The sequence below is a fragment of a genome, unplaced genomic scaffold, assembly GCF_019419815.1.
Source record: "Pyrus x bretschneideri cultivar Hongxiangsu unplaced genomic scaffold, Pyrus_bretschneideri_v1 Contig32, whole genome shotgun sequence".
Lineage (NCBI taxonomy): Eukaryota > Viridiplantae > Streptophyta > Magnoliopsida > Rosales > Rosaceae > Pyrus > Pyrus x bretschneideri.
Window position 1 is genome coordinate 3,752,325 of NW_025999635.1, and position 22,189 is coordinate 3,774,513.

Below are 22,189 nucleotides of genomic sequence, written 5' to 3' on the forward strand. Positions count from 1 at the left end.
TTTGAAGTATTGATTCTATCTTTTTTTTTTTTTTTTTTTACGTGATTAAGAGTATTTATCTATTTTATTGTTTTTTTGTGTTGAATTTTTGTCACATGATAAGAGCAAGGCTATTTATTTTGCGTTTGAGATTTTGTGTTCAATGATTTCCATCATGTAATTAAGAGTAAGAGCATTTATTTAAAATCTCAAGTTGGATTCTTTATTTTTTTAATATTACTTGTATATAATATATAAGAGAAACATTAACGTGACTCTCTCAAAAGTAATTTTTTATGAGCTCTCTATCACTTTATGTTTTTGACACAATATTTTATAATAATGATATAAAAATTGAGAGAGTGAGTCTCACTTTAAGAGTGTTCCTTTAACATTTCTCAATATATAATAAAAATCACTTTATGGTTAATCGGTGGTTTGGTTGGGAAAAGGAGCCTCGAATTTTTTTTTAGAGATCCCGTGATTTTGATCATTCATTGTACATTATGCAGTTAATTTTCGTTAGCTATTATTTATATTTAATTTTAAATTTTAAAATAATTTATGATCTCATGATGTACGATAAACGATCACAATGCCTATTATTTATATTTAATTTTAAAATTTAAAATAATTTCTGATTTCACAATCAACAATCACGATTACAAAATATCTGGAATCCATAGAAAAATGATCCGGTGAGGTTTGGTTGTTGGTTGGTTAGTTAGCCATCGTGATGTGAAGTCGAATCATCACCGCGTTGGTTGGAGGCCTCCGTGTTTATTAGGTTGATGCCTTTAAAAGCTTCCACTTTTCTCTCTTTCTTACTTTTTAACTGCTCCACTTGTATTTTTCTACTTTATTTTTCCCTCTTGCCCCGAAACAGAAGAAAGAAAAAACAAGACGTTTGACGATCTGCCGAAAGAAGTAGAATTCTCTATCCTTCTATTACCATCTTCGTTATTCTGCCCCGAACAAGAAGAAAGAAAAAGCAAAATGTTTGACGATCTATCAAAAAAATAGGATTATCTCCCTTCCTATTATCATCTTTATTGCCCTGCCCCGAACAAGAAGAAAGAAAAACCAAAATATTTGACGATCTACCCAAAAATAAAAAAGATTCTCTCCCTTCTTATTACAACTATTATTGCCCTGCCCGGAACAAGAAAAAAGAAAAAGCAAAATGTTTGAAAAAAAAAAAAAAAAGATTCTCTCCCTTCTTATTACAACTATTATTGCCCTGCCCGGAAAAAGAAGAAAGAAAAAGCAAAATGTTTGAAAAAAAAAAAAAATTCCCTCCCTCTCTATTACAATTATTATTGCCCTGCCCGGAAAAAGAAGAAAGAAAAAGCACAATGTTTGAAAAAAAAAAAAAGATTCCCTCCCTCTCTATTACAATTATTATTGCCCTGCCCCGAACAAGAAGAAAGAAAAAGCAAAATGTTTGAAAAAAAAAAAAAATTCTCTCCCTTCCTATTACAATTATTATTACCCTGCCCGGAACAAGAAGAAAGAAAAAGCAAAATGTTTGAAAAAAAAAAGAAGATTCCCTCCTATCCTATTACAATTATTATTGCCCTGCCCCGAACAAGAAGAAAGAAAAAGCAAAAGGTTTGACAATTTGCCCAAAAAAATAAGATTCTCTCCCTTTCTATTATCACTTTTATCGGCCTGCCCCGAACAAGAAGAAAGAAAAAACAAAACGTTTGACGATCTGCCGAAAAAAAAAGAATTCTCTCCTTTCCTGTTACCATCTTTATCACCCAACCCCGAACAAGGAGAAAGAAAAAGCAAGACGTTTGACGATCTGCCGAGAACCACGACAGAAAATAAATAAGGAATAAAATGAGTGGCTCATCGCTTTAGGCCAGTCCAATATGTAACCCCCGACCTCACGTCACTTCCATCCACCTTACAAGATTTACAGGTTGAAAGCTCTCAGCCACAAACAAGGGCGAAAGGATTTTGGTTGGGAAAGTTGAATTTAGTACTATAAATTATATGTTTAATTTTTTTGTTGATATTAAATTGTATAATAATCAACGTAAAACAATGGGATAAAGCATTGTTCTTACGGCAGATCCAATCTAATGGTGCATGCGGAAAGGAAAACGAATATCACCTTCTTCATTTTAAATTATTCTTAAAATCGTTACCTTAATAGACAAATTCGATGCATATAAATAACTTAACCTACTGATTAAATTAAGAATAAGTGAATAAAGAAATTAAGAACGTACCAAATGGTGGATTAAAAGAAAAAATTCGTTTTCTTTTCTTGTGTATGAAGCACACGGGCTAAATTGAATAGGGTAAAACGTCTTTTTCTATACAAATAGGATCAAAGGGTGCGGAAGAAGAGAGAGAACCCATGTATTATTTTTAGCATCAGAAGTACGTGATGGAAAAGGATCCTCACCGAATCCTTTTCCTAAGAATCCCGTGATCTCACATGTTCATCGTATATCGTACGGTCAAAAATCATTTTAAAATTTAAAATTTAAAATTATATATGAATAGTATCTAACAAAAATTAACCGTAAAATATACGATGAACGGATGAGATCACGAGATCCCTAGAAAAATGATCTGACAATGATCCTTTTTCCTTTTTTATTACCTATCTTGCATTATATATCCGACGAGGATCTTTTTCCCCTTTTTATTAACTATCTTGCATTGTATATCTTAAATAATAATTTGGATTGAAATTGAGTGAGCTATACAAGCTGCATATATTAACATTAGCCATTAAGGATGAATTTACCAAAAAGTTTCCTGCGCCACAACAACCGCACTTTAGCCTTTGGGTGGCTTCCCCACTAGCCACAAGGAATTATGTCGGTGCAACTAGTTGCACATTCATATCTCTCTCTACCTTTCTCATCAAGTGGGCGCGGGATACATTATCAGGGACACCCAAGATTATGACTTGAGCTGTACACAAAATTTTAGGGCTGGTTCGGTATGAGATACATAACCGAAAACCATATTCCAATTCCCAAATCGAAATTTTCAGGAATCCCAATTTCAAGACCGATCCCAAACCAAATATTTGGGAATCCCGAAATAGTTTCAGGATTTCAGGACAAATCGGGATCTCAAACCATTTCTCATGCTAATTGAATTTCTGCAAAACTCAATTCTGTCACACCTATGCACATGAGAAATGTTTGCTAACTTTACTTTTACTTTTACATCACAATTACAGAATTGATCTAATCACTAGCAACAAACGAATCACCACCCTAAAGACCTCAAAAACCATAGGATCAAGCTTCTAGCGCAGGGAATGGAAAAAAAAAACCTGTCGTTCGACGTCGACGTTGGGGTCACAGTAAGGAACACTTGCTTAATAACAGGTTCATTCTGCAAAGCAGAATTCCCCAAGTCTGAGTTATCTGTTGGAACAGATCGCCACCCCAGAACAGTGTGTCCAAGGGACTCTGCAACCCGAAAACAGATGAACAATATTCACATACATGCCATCGGACAAGAAATGAATGTCACGATTAGAGATAGTAATTAACACTATTACGCTAAAAAGGTCGACCTAACAACACATGGACATGCAAGAACAAAATGACACAAACAAATTAAGCACTCTGCAGGACAAGTGTGTACCGTCCAATAAGAAATTATACGAAATCATTCCCCCTTCATTTGTACATTTGGCTAAGCAACTATAACAAATGTATAACATGTATTGAGTTCAACAAAAGTGGTAAAGCTCAAAAGTGATAATCAACAGCTCACTCAAACACCAATCTGTTGAAGGAACTAGATGGAAAAGGGGGTTTTGAATCTCTCCAAACTATGACCAAAATATTAGGGAGAAGGAGAATCACTCCAAGCTGCAAGCAATTGAATATTATAATTTATAACAATAATTAATAAAAATGGCTACCAATTTACCTATAAGGAAATAACAACTAGCTCTTGCAAGTTTTGAATCAAATGACCTAGAAGCCTAGAAACTGGGAAAAGGAAAGTTGCAGAACCCCCTTTAAGATTTTCTCAGATTTATGCTTCAATTGTGACAGAAGAGAAAATGGGCAGGGTTGGGATTTTGATTTTACCTCCAAAGGAATCAAATTTGACAGGAAAATCCCAATTCACCAATTGGGTATTTGCACAAGCAGAAAATCCTAATTCACCAATTTAGGAGAATAAATTGAACTACCGTTCATCATCAACCTCCATATCAGTATCTTCCAAGCGCTAAATTTCACAAACCCTAATCTAGAGTTCGAACCCTAAATTAAATTTCAAACCCTAAATTAATTCCAAAATTTACCTGATTTCATCATCAACCTCCATATCAGTCGAGGTTGTGTGATGTGGGTGTGGCCGGATTCCAAGACGGAGAGAGAAATCGCGTGGAGGGTGGTGACGTACTGAGGTCTGAGGTGAGGTCGAGACGTCCAGTAGAGAGACGGGGAGAGAGAGAGAGAGACAGAGAGAGAGAGAGACCGAGTTCTGAGTGACTGAGTGTGTGAGGGTTTGATTTATATTCAACGGTTGAGATTAAATCTTAACCAAATCTGATGACGGTTACAATTCCAAATATATATTTAAAATTAAATAATATATATATTTTTTATTTCGATTCGGTTCAGGATTACCGAACCAATGAAAATATGAGACTGATTCCTATGCCGAAATTTCCAAATCGGTTCGGTATCAAAAGTTTCGAAAATTTTGGTATTTTTTAAGTGTTTTTTGGAATATTCGGTATTTTTTTTCAACCCCTACAAAATTTTACACGAGTGTTTAACTTAGTCTAATTTTAGGGTTGAAGAACATCTTTAATAGAAATGTCAAAAAATAAGCGTTAAATGTTAATTTGATGACTTATCAGGTAACAATGTTAAATTTTTACTTTCTCCAAACCATATTTTTTTGTTATAATAATATGTATAAGATCTACTTAAAAAAAAATCAATTAAGATATATTTTATTGATTTATAATTAATGCATAGGATCCACACAACAAAACAATTTTAAAAAAAATATTTGACAGCCCCTTTTCTCATATGTCAAAATTGCCAGCAAAATACTTTTATGTCGACTCACCTAGAATTGACACATTCGTTAAAGCTTCTTTCTATCTTCAAATTTAATTGCGTGACATTCTACTTAAAATTTGACATCTCCTCTGCATATACTCTAAGTCACTAAGCTTTCTCTCGTACAACCCTCCCACCTACTCCTCTTCTCCCTTTTCTTTCTCCAAGGGCTCTCTACCAGTCATTGACAATATGGTGAAGGTGTGCATTCCTGCAAACGAATGCTAATATCCAAAGGGAGTCAAATGGAAATATCGGAAGAAAAGCCGGTCGTTATTCTCTCTTGTCCTCCTCTAGATCTTCCCCAAGCCCAAACACGTGATGATCTGCTGCGCTCGAGGCCTTCCTTTCCTTTCTCTCTAACTTGGTTGCCAAGTCTCCGCCCGCCACCTTAACTCCACTTCCCGTGAGTGAGATAGCCTCGTCGTCGAAGTCATCAGCAGTCTCCTCCGAGTATGCATATCTGCAGAAGCCCGCATTAAGTCATAATTCAAAGTATCCTCACTAGGTGTGTCAGAAGCTCGTTGAGAAAACTGAAGAAATTGAATATCTAGAGAACGTCTTGTAAACATCGCTCAGAGAGCATTTGACGCATGATTACAAAACTCTTTGAAGAACTTGAATTGGTGTAATGTGAGCAGTTTTACTAGTGTTTGATAAGCAAAAGCTGAAGGAAGCAAACTCAGAAAGTTGGATGATGCAATGAAAAGGAGGCTTAAAGCGTACCCGGTTGGGTTATTGGATGGAGCCCAAAGAACACATATCACCATCAACAGCAAATAAGCAAGCAAGGTCCAGAAAGCTGGGATGATCCAGGCTCTTCGCCACAGTTCACTCAGCGGATCAGTCGCGTTGAAATACAACTGAACAGACAAGGATCAGAAGTTTAACTGTTAGTTATACAGATAGTAATACCGTAAAAGAAAAGAAAAGGAAGAGAAGAGTGGAACACATACACAAGTAGAACAGAACATAAAACAAAACAAAACAAAACAGACCTCATAACCAATCCAAGCAACAGAGAGCAGCACTGTTACTGCAAGGAAATTGGTAAACTTCCGGTACAGCTCAAGTTTGGCCATGCTTCTTCGAATCTGTGCGCACTGGTAGACAGAGACATATTCACTTAGTTTCCTCAAGCTGAATACGAAGCGTTGCATTCAAAAGCAAGCTAATGAATCTTCATGTATGTAACAGACGTAAGACATTCTCATATATATATATATATATATGCTACCGTGCTTCTAAGCACTAAAATAACACCTAGGTAAAACAATTTCTTCAGAGATAGTCATGTTGTAAAACACAGATGGATTCTAACTATGCAACTTCCATTGGAAATATATCGGCCAGGTATCTATGATGCATACACACTTCCAAGACAGGAAATCCAGATGCCTTAGTTACCAAATGTGCTGATCAAGGTCAAGCCAAAAAGTAAGTTCATGTAGTGATAACAAGGTAGGAAAGGATGAACATGAAAAATAAGGTTACCTGAAGCTTCTCCAAAGTTTTAGATAACGAGGAAAAGATCCAAAGAATAAAACAGGCATCCAAAAGAGCAACCGGTAGCACCAGAAAAAGCCTGGCTTTTCCAGAAAAGTCATTGATATTCCCCAAATGTTCAACAAGCTCAAGTGCTTCTGATGCTACAAAATATATTACCCCAAGGAGAAGTACTTTCGAGGTTATACCACCAAGAGTTGGCCGCACAACACCATAGCCCATTGAAACCACCAGAAGAAGAAGCCGGGAGACAGTTTTCTTAACGGCGCTGAAGGTTACCGCCCATATGGTAATTCCCATTGGTCTGCTCCCAGTGGAATTAAAATTTGCATATTCAAAATACCAAAGGGCCATTTCACACATTCCAAGTCCAATTACAGCACTGATGTGGTAGTGCAACTGTATTATGTCTTTCCAATACTGTAAAAAGCGGAGAAACCAGAAAAGACCGAGGACAAGATATGCTAAAGACATTAGACCAAAAAATGTCATCAATGGGGACATCTTTCCGGGTAAATAACCGTCAGGGTTCCTCCAAACAGTTCTTCCGCTGATTAATGTGCCAACAAGTTCTGGATCACAGAACATAAAATAAAGATAGTACATTCCGGTGCTGTTGATCTCAATAGTTTGGATATCCATATTAGCCTCTTCATTTTTACCCTCGAAGAAGGTCTGAATCCTTTTGGGCCCATCAGGGTTGTCTGGGTTTTGTTGGATGATAACCTCTCCCACCTTGCAGGAACCATCCTTGGACAGCTCTGGGGTGCAGCATATTGCTACGGAGTTCAAGTAAGAACCTCCAATCTTCTCCCTGTCCCTAACCTCGAGTACAATAGCCTCTACCAAGCCAGTCCTCTGCTGCATCTCATTCTTCTTTTCAGCAGATTCCCGGGTTCTTTGAAAGATGATCGATTCGAACCTGCATTCACATATGGAAAGGATAAACCCCTTTGAAATGTTTCGTTTATACACAAAAACCTACAAATACTTCTGACCGAAAATGGTTAACCTACAAAAACCTACCTTTGAAATTTCTCATATATTGTTTCCCTTCAAGTTTTTGTTTTCGTATAATCTCTTTCATTTCCTACCTCCCACCAGTCCCTGCATCCTTCTCCGTTCCTCATTTCTCCTACATACTTTCTCTCTATCTCTAGCAGAAAACATGAAAACTAAAATCAAAATAGTTATCGAACGCACCCTACATTAGTGATACAAGCGGTGTCCCCTCATTATATTCATTCCTTCATCTCTAGATTTCAACTTCATAGCATGAAGCACTGCCATTTCAACAGCCAACCCTCTTTGAAACAAATCAATCACTGCACAATGCATTGCACATTTAATCCATAAACCACAACTTTCAACATACACCAACACAAACCCAATTCAATTCACTCAAAAATTCAACTTTTCCAATCAAAACAATCACCCATCAGCAATGCACATTATTTGGCCATCTATGACAGTGTGTCCGGTCCCTTGCACCCAAAGTTCTAACCCATCGCCCCGTAAATTAGATTACTTTAGAATATTGTCTTATCAAACAAAACAAATAACAAAGAACCCATAAATTATTTCCCCCAAAAAACAGATCAATAAAAAAAAGGTGGAAACTTAATCCATTTACCTGATGAATGACTTGCCATTGAGGGGCTTATCCTCAGAGCTAGACTTGTCATTGCCAGAGTCGAGCTTGGAAGCGTAAAGGCCCTCACTTCCGCCATGGAAGAAGAAGGAATTGGAACGACGGATGAAGGACTCGTCCTGGTAGTCATGGATCGAAGCAGATGCTAAAATAATGAAGTGCATCAGCACCAACAGTATAAAATATCCATATGAATTTGGAGAAGGCAGATCTCTGTGACCCATTTTGCCTTTGTCTCTGTGTGTCACTTCCTCTGACAACATTGTTAATCAATCACAAGGAATGATATAGAATCATGGGATCTTAGGATGTTTAGCACACTTCGAGATTTGGCTTAACCGGGTTACCAGACTGTTAGACATTTCAGTAATTCAGTTTACCCTCTATACCTTCTAATTTTAGAAAGAATTTTTTTTTTTTTTTTTTTTACTCTAACAAGTCGCTAGATATTTTTCGGTGTGCCACACTTATGTCATATGTCATTATACAACTAAAGACATTTGAATAAAAATAAATAAAAAAAAACAAAAAAAAAAAACTTATCACTACTTGTATAATAATATATGACGTATCGTTCTGCACCAAATTCTAGCACGTTTAAAAATCCCTCAACAAGTCATGAGACTTTGCATCAATTTATCAAAATTAAATGAGAATTACCCAATGAGTTTGTAGGTTAAGCGATCATGAGTTTTTTATGAAAATTCCAAACGTCGTGTGCCCACTCTAACAATCGCTTGTATGAAAAATAAATCAGAATATTGATTATAATTTTATTTAAGAAAAATGTTGGCATTACCCCTCAACTTGCCCCTGAATTTTCAATTTTGATTCGAACCTCCTAATCTTTTTTAAAACATGTCAATTGCTCCCTCTGTTATAATAAGTAGATATAAATAGTAATTATCGGTAAAAAAAGAAAACAAAAATAATGGAATAGACACCGTTCAATTCAAAGGCACTGGGAACTTGAAATTCTAGATATGAGAATCACAGCCTCCCCAACTCTCTAAATGCAAATGCGTATTTCTGTGAAATGAATAGGATTCTCTTTTTTCTAAATTTTCTCTCTTCCAGTCTTCTCCTCTTTCACTTTCTTCTTTTTCTCTCTTTCTCTAAAAAAGTAAAAAATGAGATGTTGACGCAGCTTAATTGTGACCGTTCAAATAGAAGGGAACTAGAAGGGGGAGTAATTTGGCGAGGAGAGAATCCTACTCCTCCCCGAAAACCCTTCCTGCTGAAAATTTGAGTTTTTCTTCATACATGACCCCAAATGAAGCGGAAGATCATGGCAATTTAGTCACCAAGTCTTGTGAGACAAGAAAGAATGGAGAGAGTAACATTAAAGTGACAAGGCTGAGAAGTGGGGTGACATTTTCCTCGAATACCATTGTCATCGACTAGCTAGGATTAGGTCTTGTGGTAAGAAAATGGAGTAAAGAGTGATCTGTTTGAAAGAGTGATGATATTTTCCCCGAATATCACTTCTTATGCTTTTTTTGTTATGGCGCTTGGGGTATGGCCAAATCTTCTTCTTTTGGCGAAACAAGTTAGCAACTCGGTCGAATGTGCCAACTCCCTCAGAGAGAAAAAAGGGTCTGCAATCTCTCGTTCTCTCGGATTATCACGAACAATTAAGTTTTCTTCGATTAGTTTAGTTTGATAGAAGGGAAGATTAAGAGATATAATGAGAATGTATTTTGCAGTTATACAAGCAGATGGCGAAGAAGGACAATGCAAGGTACAAGAGGCAATGCAGGCAGCTGATGGGAAAGCCGCTCGTGGTACTGCAAAACAATCACGAGGATAACACAAGATGCAGATTCAAGAATGGCTTCTAGATGATTTATTATTTTACGGATTTTTCTAGTTTTTTTTTCTTCAGTTCCTGTTTTCTTCTTGACATGAATAATGAGATGATTTTAGCATAATATTGTAATGTAAGTGATAAATATGCATTTTCCTTGTTAATTAAGCCTGTGATTTTATAGTGCTGTGGACTTGCATTTTTTCGTATACAAAACAGGAGAACGAAAACAGATGACGAAAATCACAGGGAGAATATCTTCTTCAGCTTAAAGTTTTTACTTGCTGTGAGCTGTGGTTCCTGCAGAAACCAAAATTACAAGAAGACAACCAAACTAAATTGGAAGCATTAACGATCATGTGTACCTGTCTCAACTTGCAAGCAAGAATCGGACATGATTTCGAGGTACTACCTCCGTGATGTGGCCAATACTTCGCAGTATGATGACAGAATATACAATCATTTACAGTTGTAAGGGCGAGAGATTATCTCAACTATCTCATGTTGTATATTCTTGTGTTTATCTCTTTTGTCATGTACAAATATACAACCAATAGCAATAGCAAGACAAATTCTCTCGACTTTTTTGGCACACCAGCTCTTAAAATATCCAGCTTGGACTGTACGAGGTGGGGTTATTGGGTTCAGATGACCTCAATTGCTGGGTACGTTTTTCTCTTACCCATGTTTAGTCTTTACAAAAAAGAAGTTTAATTTCCTTTTTCCTTTATCTCCTCCTCCACCTCCTTTCCCATTGCTTTTGGATAGAAAAAACAACTCATAAATTTTAAATTTTTTAAGAAATTTAAATGAACAGAAATGATCAATGACAAAATTGAAAAGCATGGTAGTTCTTAACAACCTTTGGTTGTTTATTTAAATTAGACTTTTGAGGTGTAATACCAGCAGCCGAATCAGGATCCTCTCTGGATCCTCTTTGTTAGGATCTCAAAGATTCGTAAATCGTGTCCGTTCATAGTACATCATGTAGTTAGTTTTCGTCAGATACTGTTTGTGTTCAATTTTAAATAATAAAATTTAAAATAGTTTCTGACCGTACGATATACGATGAACAGACACGATACACGAATTCTTGGAATTCTCACAAAAAAAAGATCCGGGCGGATCCTTATTCCCAGCAGCCCATATGTAAAGTTTGCCCTTGTCCTACACTATTTCATGGAAAGAGAGTAATGGGGTCGGGGACTCATGGAATCTTGACTACCTCTCTGTGATTGGTTTGTATAGGATTTCAGTGGAGGACCAATTTTCCTTCAACACAAACTTGACGTAGGGGCAAGGGTTTCTAACACTAATTTAACATTGTTAACTTGTTAAATAACATTTTCCTCAATGGTCTAGTATAAGCAATGGTTGAGTCATCATTTTTTTTAAGGAATAACTAAAATTTCCACGATTCTACTCTTTGACCATTTTCTATACTAAAATGATCTTGTATGTTACGCTAGGTAATTTTGTTCGCGTTAATATATGTGGATAATTAACTTTCACATTATAGATAAGTAAAAAACTCATTCAAACGTATAAATGTATAAAATTTCTACAATTCAAACTCCTTAACCATTTTCTATACCAAAATGATCTTATATATATGTTACACTCGGTTACTTTATTCACTACAACATATGTGGATTTTTTTTCACATTATAGATAAGTAAAAGACTCATTAAAATGAGTTATTTCAAACATATATATGTATGTTCAAACATATATATGTTGTAGCATATTTTGATTAGGTCAGTTAATTAAGATAATATGCTCGCCCCTCACACACAAGTTTGAATTTTGCTCCGTAAATTAAAATAGCTAGTTTAAAATATGTTACGTAAAAAAATTGTGGCTAAGTTAATTACTTCAAACCTCCGAGAAGTTCCTTAAGGGATCCAACAAAATTGGTTTCAATGAAGCAAGTCGTCTTCTAGACTCGATGGAAAAGAGAAGGGTTGAAATTGAAATCCGAATTAAGTAGACCACACTTGTTCCAATCTGACCAAGACTTAGTCAAATTTGCATATTTTCCAAATTTTGTACCGTGTAAAATAAACATAAATACCTTTGAACAATTTCTCTATCTTTTTCATGAAACACCAACTCAGAAGAAGCCTCACAAAAGCAGCTTATATTCACAACACTTTTAAATTTCCCCACCACCACCATATAGCATGTTCGAATCGAAACCAACCCAAAAAAAGCAAAAGCTGCCAGAACCAGAATCCATGGAAGAAATCATTTCTTTAATCCTCCATGGATGCATGTTGGCCGGAAAGCTTAAAGAAACCTTACCCAACTTGGCCACCCAACCTGACTTACTCTCCAATTCTTTGGAAGAAATCACAAAGATTTTTGGTTCAGCAAAAGAAAGGGTTTTACATAGTCAAGGCTCAAGTAGTACTTCATATCTTCACAGCCTATTAACACTTGAGCACCAGCAGATTGGAACGAGTGTTGAACAATGGCTGAGGTCTAATACGCAGGCAATGGATATAATCCAAACCCAACTAGCAGCTGATCGAAACGAAGCAAAGGTCAGTGGCGGCGTTGATGTCCGGGTTTCGGAGGCGGTAATTGGGGGTTTTCAGGCAGCAGATGTGTCAGCTTCTAACGTGAACATTGCGTCATCAAGCACACAAAGACCGCGACGAAGGTATGCGTATTTACGAATTTATTTGAGAGCTTAGATTTAACATGATCGTAATTAATTTGTGCATGTATACGTAAAAACATTGTCTAGAATTATTGTCACGCAAACAATACAACATCGTAAAAGATTATTGTTTTGTGTGTGCATAGCTGTTGAACAATACACGTATAGTCAGTAATGTATTTAATATTGTCGAGAATCTACTAATAGCTTATACATACATTTTGTTGACGATGATGATATCAACACATTATCAATAAAAATAGACGTATGTTCCACAATTAGAGTATGAAAGTACAAATACAGTAACTTCGCTAAGAAGAAAGAGGGAAAATGCGTTGAAAGCAGAAGAGCATTACCAAGCTGCTTCTTAGAAAATGACCCCGATAAAGCATATAAACTTTCACTGTGTCAATCAAAGTTCTTTCCAAACTATTTTGGCAGCATGCATTTGTTTTCTAATCATATTATTTTATGTTCATTTTGATTACTTTAATAGGAAAGATCAAGGGGTAATTAACAAAATAACAGTGCCAGCACCTAGGATTGGAAACACTGAAATCCCGCCAGAAGATGGCTTCACCTGGAGAAAATACGGCCAAAAGGAGATCATGAACAGCAGATTCCCAAGGTAATTAATTTGACCATAACCATATAGATTAAGGTTAATTATATCTTGTTTGACACTTTCAATTCAAATATTTGCAACGTTCTTCTACTTCTACTTCATCGTAGTGGGTTGGCCACGCTCAGGCATGCCATATATGCTAGATATTGGAGCCCTTTTGGTCAAATTGGTATAATTATTTAGTGTCATTTTGTCATGGAAATATTGAAATATTCATGGCGTTGACCAGACTTGACTTGGTCAGCAATCAATCAGTTTTAATTCGAATTTGGCGAACGGTCCTTAATTTTTTCTTATGACCAATTGCTGCTTAGTAAATGGGAAGACCCCTGCCCAGAGTGGAGCCTTGACTTGAGAATGTTCAATTAGTCCTATTCTCTAAAATCAAATGTTGGGTCAGAGTTTACTTATAATTACTTTACTAGGGTAGCATATGATAAACGTTATGACAACGAGATTAGTATGTGATGGGTAATAAGTTCTTTGTTCTTATAATTTGACGTCTGAAATGTTTACATAAAAAAAAAATGAAAACTAATGAAAATATTTATAAAACTTTGAGTTTTAATGATAAAGACAAAATAAAAGGTAAAGTGAATAGTCCCATAATTATTTTTTAATGTAAAAATATGATTTTTCGTTAAAATAAAAAATACCGGAAGCTTTTCGTTAAAATTAAAAAAAAAAAAAAAAACCTCTATCACCTGCCAACTGTTAATGTCTGTGCCACAACAATTAAGTGTTACTATAGATGCACCCATCAATAGTTGTACAATTGCCCGCTAACTGTTAATGTCTGTGCCATAAGTTCTTTGTCTTTTATCTTTTTTTGTTTGTTGGAATGGAAGATGGGACTTTCTTTGTCTTTATCTTTGAAACGATACTTTATGTGTTTTTACTGACTAATTATATCATGTTTCTTTCTCAGGAGTTACTATAGATGCACCCATCAAAAGCTGTACAATTGCCCAGCCAAGAAGCAAGTCCAGAGGCTGGACAATGACCCCTTAACATTTGAGGTAATGTACAGAGGTGAACACACATGCCACATCTCAGCCACTGCACCTTCAACTCTACCACCACCAACAGCAGACCATCATATTCCACAAGATCATATGTCAGCAACCACTGAGCCTCCAACATCTCTATGGCTTTCCATGGACTTTAACCCTATTAGACAAGGAGGCAGCAGCAGTGGTGTGATCGGTGGCGGTCGTGGCAGTGGTCGTGGCAGCGGTGATGGCGTTGGTACATCCACCGGCACACGTTATGGTAAAGAAGTTGACTTTCCTGTGATGGATTTGGCCGATACTATGTTTAATTCAGGCAGCAGCAGCAGCAGCATGGATTTTATTTTCAATTCTGCTGAACATAGATGGCAGTCAGATGACAAGAAAAATTTAGATCACTAGGCAGGAAATGCTAGCACTTGGGTATGCAGGTCAATTTTCTTTATATTGTTGTCTAGCCAATGAAAAGATTATAGGAGCTAATTAACAAAATTAATCTGAGTCAGTCATCCTAATCTTCTAAGAAGGTTAGTTAAAGTAATTTCACACAGGCGTCTGTAAACTTTTTTTTATGGTCAATAGTTGTTTGCAAACTTTATTTATGTATTTCGAAAAATGATATTTTAAAGTGTTTTAACCTTAGAGGATGATGATTTAGGTTCAAAAGCAAGAGAATTAGCACATTGTCCTAACATATTGGTTGTATTTTTGTTAATTTTTTAAGTGTACTATATTCACTTATGTGCATGCCTACTACTTTCCATGACAAGTTTGAAATTAAGATACTTTATTTTACGAGAGCAATAATTTAAACTGAAATGTGAGATGAAACAGATATATTATTCTAGTCAATTAATTGAATTCACATGTGTCTAGTTTAAACTTTTAAAAGTGTGCAATGTGATAATTCATGTTATTTTGTAAGCCTAATTCTTTTTAGGGCCAAGTTTGAAACCATAATGTAAACTTAACTTAATTCTTTATTACTTTATGATTGATGCGATCGTCAGATAATTTTTTGTCTACCGCCATAAATTAGGGTTTTCTTTTTCTCGTCAATAATACCACTTTATGACTAATGCAACCGTTAAAGAATGTTTGTCTGTCACCGTAAATTAGGGTTTTCTTTTTCTCAGTCAACAATATCACTTTACGACTAATGTGATCGTTAAGAAATTTTTGTCTACCACCACAACTTAAGATTTCCTTTTTCTTGTCAACAATATCACTAGATCAAGAACTAATCGGTTAATATTTGTGTAGCTAAGTAGCATTGCACTGAGTTCGTTTCATGCGTAAAGATATGACACATAATATTTCGACTTCAATCAACATTACACTTTTTCCAACTCAAATGGATTATGAACAACATTATTAGGAAAATGCCTTGAGTGACACATCAACCCTAGCTATTACAAGAAGCTAACAAGAAGTAGCATCAAATCTGTCACTGCAAGGAGTTCATTGGAAACTCTCAAAATTAAAAACATCCTCAAAATTAATACACTTCACATAATCCATGTCCTCCTCCCAGTGCATGTTTGAAACCACATCCTCGTTGGAAGACACGCAGATCCCAACAGGCTCTGATAAATCCAAGTGATCCTTCAAATCATGCCACATACTGTTGTCCGTTAGATCACTTGGTGTCCCCACTTTGTAATCTTCTTGTTTCGCGTTGAGAATTGACGGTGCGGATGTGCCAAAGAAAGTAGGGTTTTGGTGATGTGGGGTCCCAGATTCTGAACTAACAGTCTGAGATTCACAGGGATTAGAGCCGATGATCATTGGTGAAGGTTTGATCATGGCTCTGCACGTGTGCTCGCCGATGTAGGTGATTTGGTACGAGAGTGGGTTGTCTTGGATTTGTTGGACTTGTTTGGTTGCCTTGCAACCTTGGTCAAATTTTCTTGTGCATCTGAAGTAAGCCCTGCGATTGAGATCATGAAACCGTTAGCGTCCATCTGGTACCGTTTTCTATAATTTTTACCGTAAAATGTTTCCGTAGTACGAAAACGAGAAAATAAATTAATATTTTTATAATTTGAGAATGCGTCAATCCATATTCAATGGTTAGATACAAATTAAATCCACTCTAATACCACTTCTAATTTTTGTATTTTGTTATAAGTAAGTGGTCTGATATTTTCTTGCATGACATGTTAATCTAGCAATAAAATAATAAGTTTCTAATTAATCCTTTAATGAGTCATGTCGTTATCAGATTAACTGTTAAGAATCTATTAATAAGTTACCGAATCACCTATTAAAAACAATATAAGATATCATTTGCCAAATCTATATATTTGGCATGACAATAACTTGCATCATCCCGTTAACACGACATGAAACAACCCGACTCGCTAACGAATCAGGTCGTTATCTGATCACCTATTAAAAATCGTTAAGATAACAGACTAACACGACACGACATGTTAAGAAAACATATTATAACAAAAAAATAACACGAACACAACAAAAACAACATTTTCACCGGTCCTACGTTAAACTATATGCATATGCATTGGTAAAACCATTTCTCCTGTTTGTTTGTCGAATGCACTTCAATTAGCACTGCTGCAATAATTGTTGGGGCCTGGTGTTTTTAACTTTATACGTGTGCATCGTCCATCGCATCAAAAGTGGAAATGTGAACCCAACTTTTGTTGGAACCACAAAACGAAGTGACCACCTAACTTTTCTGCTTGGGGTTTCCTACTCCTTTTATGCTTTCTAATTCAATTATTTGTGCGTATTGAAAGGGATCAGTATTATTTAATTTTTTTTTTTTTTTAACTCTAGCATACGCTGAATCCAACGAGTTATGCAATGCAAACAAATTTAAACACCAATTATACCCTATATTGCCATGTCGTCTTTAATTTAATTGTACTATTAAATAAAACAAAACAAATGAGTAAATAGTTTGAATAAATCATTTTCCCAAAAAATTGATCATAAATTCTTAAAAATAAAAACAAACCTTGGATATGGAGCATTGAGGATTATCTTTTGGCCATATTTTCTCCAAGCCTGTCCATCTTCAATTTTGTCCGAGGCTACTGTCCATGATTGACATGTCTTTCTGCAACCATGAACATGAAACAAACTTTTAGTCTCCATGTCATATAAAAGAAGTAAAACAGTTTAAAAAACAATTTCGTATTTTTCTGTATTAGTTTTTAAAACCAATAAATATTAAGTAATTTAATTACACCGGTCATTTTTTCTTTAAAAGTATAAAAAAAAAATTCTTATTGAATATCAAACAATTCTAATTAACTCCATTAAAAATTGATATTTGTTACAAGACAATATTTTATACAAGCCTGAGCAATAAATACAAACGCGCTTTCAAGAGAGATACACTTTTCTAGCCAACTAATTTATTTATGCGCAAATCCTTTTTTATTTTTTTGGGAGAATATGCTCAAATCCTTAATAATAAAATTGATATCTAATTAGAAAATTCAAACCGACCTAAATCTATATAAAAAATTCTAAATAACTCTGTTAAAAAAATTGATATTTGCTACAAGACGATATTTCATACTAATCTGAGCTACAAAAAGACAATTCAAACGCGCTTTCAAGAGAGAGATACACTTTTTCAGCCAACTAAACTATGTGTTAAAGGCTAAGGATTCATTGGTGATGTTTTTAAAATGATTAAAAATGTTTTTGTGAAAATATCTTTGAAATCAATTCTTAGTAAAAATACAAAAAAAATCTAAAAAAAACACTCCAATTTTTTTTTTTTTTTTGAAATACAGTTTAAAAGAACTTTCAAAACGAGTTTTAAATCTAAATCAAAACTAAGGTATTTGCAAGTTTCCCCAAAAAAAAAAAAAAAAACAACTAAGGTATTTGCAAATCCTTTAGTAACTGACATTACAACGCTGATCTGTGTATCATACTGGCTAGGAAATTAAACAAATAAAAGAAAATTGGCATACAATTATTTAGATATGAATCTATGGTTGAGATATTTCACTTCATTACCTCCTCTTGTAGCAACCTCTCCGATCCTTGAAAGCCTGAGTCTTTCGACTCTCACCGGAATCTTCAGAGCTCCGGTCACAGCAATGCGAGTGCTCCACTTGGGAAGGTTCCGGCTTGACCTGATAAACCTCACCGGAAGCAGCAGACTGGTGATCGTTATGGCCATCAGAAGCAGTCAGAGCAGAAAGACTCTCTGCGAATACCATCATGATCTTCATCAAAAGCTCCTCCGCCAAGACACGGTCTCCGTACTGATTCTGGAGCAGAATCTGAAGCTCCGCCGCCGTCTTCCGGCCTTCATGTAGCTCTTCGATCAGTCTCTTGTGGTTGGTTCCCATTGGTTCTAGGATGCTCTGCTTTTCCTCTGTTTCTAGCTTTAACTCCTCTCTCTCTCTCTCTCTCTCTCTCTCTTTCTCTGTGTTTTTGAGGGAAAATCTGAAATGGGTTTTGCTTAGATGGAGCAAGAGATCAAGGGTACATGGCTTTTATGGTATGAGATAGACTACTGTTTGAATTGCTTCTGAAATGACTGAAAGCGTTTCTGATTATCTTTGACGGTTCTTATCAGAAGCGTTCCTTACATACACAAATTCAAACAAACTTTTGGAGAGTGGGAAGTGAATCATGAAAGATGATGGCTTTTAGGCTGATCTTTTTTTTTGCTCTGTTTTGTATGGAATATTTTTGGTTGAATTGGGGTTTGTTTGGATGAGGTGAGAGAAGGGGATATGGTTTTATGATGTGAGAGGAGGAAGGTGGGAAGCAATTCACTCGAAGATGTAAGGAAGGAGGTGAAGCCCCCCTTTCCCATAATTTAAAGAGAGAAAGTTCCAAAAATGCTGACAAAGGCTGAGGTGATGTCATCGAGTGATGCAAAGCTTATATCATTGATGCCAAACTTATTTTTCCCACCTGGTAGGTTGTGCAAATTACGTGCTTTCTCTTGAATATGAGATTACAAAGAAGATTCTTTTAAAGGGAAATTGTTTATAAATTGTTTGTGATTTTATGTTTTTTATATAATATTTTATAATGTTGATTTAAGAATTATCGTTAAATTATGAAAAAGTAAAGAGCACGTAGATACTTTCACTTTTAAGATTTTAAAAAGTTCATGAAAATTCTTCTTAGCGATTATCTTTAAATATTATTTGGTGTAGTAAAGTCCGAGTAATCATTCAATGCATATCTGCTTGTCAGATTCTACCTAGCTACACTTTGATTATATTAAGTTATCTTTATATTTTTTTTTTTCACTAATCAACTTTAATCTTAGACGTTGGAAGCTTTTGAATAATTCTTAAAGTTAAAGTTCATGCTTTATATGTTTTTGGGAGAATGTGTTCTGTTTTGGAGAAAAATAAAGATTGGACTTAAAATGGTAGTTAGGAGATATTTTATAAAGAATTATTGATGACTAGGTTTTTTTTTTTTTTTTGTCAACCGCTGAATTTTGTTAGATTAGCAACAGATGAGGTTTTGAATCCACGTCGTTATGCAAGGGCTTAACATATTTCCACTACTGTGGTAAATGACCATTTGTAAGATAGCGTGGGTTCAAAACCTCATCTTAAAAAACAGTTTATCCTGCTTACATTAAAAAATAATTTATATAGAACATCAACGCAAAGTTCATTTTAATGGACTATCTGAATGAGTTCCTAATTAAAATTTAGAGAAAAATTTGAAAATTATCTTCAATCACACATCCTGTCTTGCTTATCAAATTGGAAATTGTTTAGGAGCTTTTGATTTTGAAGAGGAAGAAATGGTCTCTCAGTAACTCCTAGCATCACAAAACTAGTTTACTCATCTCGCAACCCTAGCTGCTCCAGCCCCCTTTTTCTCTTGCACGAAACTCACCCAAAATCCCAGCTTTCGCCATCGACTCCTTCCTCTGGTAAGTAGCCATCCACCAACGACCTTTGCTAATTGGCCCATCCCATGTCTATTCTCGGCGACGCACTTTGATGTTGAGAGTAAGTGTCGCAATTAAATTAAATCTAATTGAAATATTTATTACCCAATTAAAACATTTATGACCTAACTAAAGCATACTTTAAATTATGACAACTTGCATGACATTTATACACCTGAACCCTAAACTGTAGCTTTTTGTGGTAATGACACAAGGACCCAGCTTCTCTGCCCGTCCATCCAGTTTCCATGCATTTTCATTCCTTTCTATTTTGTGCGGTCACGGTTAAGTTACGTCAACATTTTATATTGATTTGTTTTATAGAGATAATAAAGCAAAAAGCAATAGTGATATGAAATGTTGATGTGGCTTAACCGTGACCGCACAAATAGTAGGAGATGAGAGTGTATGAGAACTGGGAGGGCAAAGAAGTTAGGTCCATGATACAAATGCCTTGTGGACAAAAAATGTCCACATGTTTTCGCAACAATAATGTACTTTTGTCATGTAATTCACGACCTTAAACTTATACATGAATGAACATGCTCTAATATGGCATTGCAAATCAATTATGCGGCACCATACTAAAACGATTAAAATAAGTCTTTCTCCTACAAAATCAAAATACTAATTAAAAAGCAAAAAAATCATTCAAAACCAAAAGCATATACATACAACAACTTGTTATAAAATAAGATTCTCTTGCCTCCAAATTCCCTCCTCTTCAACTCATTCCTGCTTGAATGGTTACGATTAAACCACGTTAACATGATTTGTTAATTTTTTTATAAGGAAATAAGGACAAAGAAGAAAGTGAGAGAGAAATGGAAAGAACGGAAGGAAATTCGGAAGGGAGAGAATTCGACTCAATAGAATTTATGTAGTCTCACTTTCACAACGTGAAACTCGCAAAAAAGAGAGCTTTCTAATTTCTAAAAGTGGGATATTTTAATTGGGCAACGTGTTTGGACTTTTTGAAGTTAATATCAAAGTGTAGGTGGCAGATTAAAATGTTACAAAAATATACATAGTTGCAATGGAACCCTAGTTGCTAACATGGTAGCCAAAGTTTCCCAATACAAATTATTGCCACCATACTCCTTAGGCTCACCGCTTCTCAATGTAACCCTTCCTTTTGGAAAACTATGTATTATAATATAACATAACTCCACCACCCTTTTATCTATATTCTAGAGGCCACTTACCTTGTTGGTCCATTGATCATTGTACGACAATCTTAAAAAATACAAAAACAATTACTTTATTGACAAACCAACTTCCACCCTTTCATCTAGATTCTAGAGGCCACTTGGTTTGCTGGTCCATTGATCATTGTACGACAATCTTAAAAAATAAGAAGACATTTGCTTTATTGACCAACGAACTTGATTTTATACTTGTGAGAATTCAAATCTTTCCCAACACATCAATTAATAATTTAAGGCATTTGATATTAGTATAACTTTTTACTTTGATATATGAAATTTAAAATTGATAGAACTGGTCTATGATTATTGTGGGTAAAGGGATGGGGTAGTTTAAGGTCCTAGGTTCGAGACGGGGTAGGGTAGAAAAAAAATGTTTAAAAAAAAAAAAAGATAGAATTGGTCCCTGAATTTATCCACCGTCAATCATTTTGATCATTCTGTGAAAAATCTCTGTTAAATAAAGATAAAAAAAAAATTGCCTCAAACTTTGTCAAATCAATTTGGCCAATTGTTCATTAAAATGAGAGTATTTTTTTCATTTTGATCCTTATTTGACAAAGATTTTTCATGAAATGACCAAAATGATTGATGGTAGACAAACTAAGAGACCATTTCTTTGATTTCAAATCTTAATCTTAGGGATCAAAATGAGGTGTTATGTCAATCTCTAATACCATTTTGGCTAAAAAAAACCATAATAATTTAATCCATCTTTTGGAATGGGACATTCCGATTTTTATTGAAATGAG

At 35.3% G+C, this 22,189-nt stretch overlaps 3 protein-coding genes and 1 long non-coding RNA gene across 4 annotated transcripts; 1 reads left to right on the forward strand and 3 right to left on the reverse strand.

The window, feature by feature from the left end:
- Positions 1–2,815: 2,815 nt before the first annotated feature.
- On the reverse strand, positions 2,816–4,697 carry LOC108867626. The gene is made up of 2 exons (XR_001953587.2): positions 4,277–4,697; positions 2,816–3,425 (listed from the first exon to the last, which is right to left on the reverse strand). It is a non-coding gene; the product is annotated as an uncharacterized LOC108867626 (long non-coding RNA).
- A 227-nt stretch (positions 4,698–4,924) lies between these two features.
- On the reverse strand, positions 4,925–8,561 carry LOC103952823 (transmembrane protein 87A-like). The gene is made up of 5 exons (XM_009364510.3): positions 8,188–8,561; positions 6,543–7,476; positions 6,047–6,142; positions 5,775–5,911; positions 4,925–5,511 (listed from the first exon to the last, which is right to left on the reverse strand). The coding sequence occupies exons 1-5, from the start codon at positions 8,466–8,468 to the stop codon at positions 5,322–5,324; spliced, it is 1,638 nt and encodes a 545-aa protein (XP_009362785.2). The 5' UTR covers positions 8,469–8,561; the 3' UTR covers positions 4,925–5,321.
- Positions 8,562–12,101: 3,540 nt separating this feature from the next.
- On the forward strand, positions 12,102–14,954 carry LOC103952822 (WRKY transcription factor 55). The gene is made up of 3 exons (XM_009364509.3): positions 12,102–12,677; positions 13,174–13,305; positions 14,231–14,954. The coding sequence occupies exons 1-3, from the start codon at positions 12,196–12,198 to the stop codon at positions 14,712–14,714; spliced, it is 1,098 nt and encodes a 365-aa protein (XP_009362784.2). The 5' UTR covers positions 12,102–12,195; the 3' UTR covers positions 14,715–14,954.
- A 645-nt stretch (positions 14,955–15,599) lies between these two features.
- LOC103952818 (WRKY DNA-binding transcription factor 70) lies at positions 15,600–19,092 on the reverse strand. Its single transcript, XM_009364504.3, has 3 exons — positions 18,315–19,092; positions 17,296–17,397; positions 15,600–16,242 (listed from the first exon to the last, which is right to left on the reverse strand). Exons 1-3 carry the CDS (start codon positions 18,650–18,652, stop codon positions 15,774–15,776), a joined length of 909 nt encoding a protein of 302 aa, XP_009362779.2. The 5' UTR covers positions 18,653–19,092; the 3' UTR covers positions 15,600–15,773.
- Positions 19,093–22,189: the final 3,097 nt, after the last annotated feature.

What these genes read in the sequence shown, in the direction of transcription:
- LOC103952823 (XM_009364510.3), bottom strand. Translation starts at nt 8,468, where the DNA reads ATGTTGTCAGAGGAAGTGACACACAGAGACAAAGGCAAAATGGGTCAC. An exon ending in AAACTTTGGAGAAGCTTCAG is followed by an intron (nt 6,143 to 6,542) that starts GTAACCTTATTT and finishes CAGTGCGCACAG; the next exon opens with ATTCGAAGAAGCATGGCCAA. An exon ending in CCATCCAATAACCCAACCGG is followed by an intron (nt 5,512 to 5,774) that starts GTACGCTTTAAG and finishes GGGCTTCTGCAG; the next exon opens with ATATGCATACTCGGAGGAGA.
- LOC103952822 (XM_009364509.3), top strand. Translation starts at nt 12,196, where the DNA reads ATGTTCGAATCGAAACCAACCCAAAAAAAGCAAAAGCTGCCAGAACCA. An exon ending in ACACAAAGACCGCGACGAAG is followed by an intron (nt 12,678 to 13,173) that starts GTATGCGTATTT and finishes TTACTTTAATAG; the next exon opens with GAAAGATCAAGGGGTAATTA. An exon ending in ATGAACAGCAGATTCCCAAG is followed by an intron (nt 13,306 to 14,230) that starts GTAATTAATTTG and finishes TTTCTTTCTCAG; the next exon opens with GAGTTACTATAGATGCACCC.
- LOC103952818 (XM_009364504.3), bottom strand. Translation starts at nt 18,652, where the DNA reads ATGGGAACCAACCACAAGAGACTGATCGAAGAGCTACATGAAGGCCGG. An exon ending in AGAGGTTGCTACAAGAGGAG is followed by an intron (nt 17,398 to 18,314) that starts GTAATGAAGTGA and finishes TCATGGTTGCAG; the next exon opens with AAAGACATGTCAATCATGGA. An exon ending in CTCAATGCTCCATATCCAAG is followed by an intron (nt 16,243 to 17,295) that starts GTTTGTTTTTAT and finishes TCTCAATCGCAG; the next exon opens with GGCTTACTTCAGATGCACAA.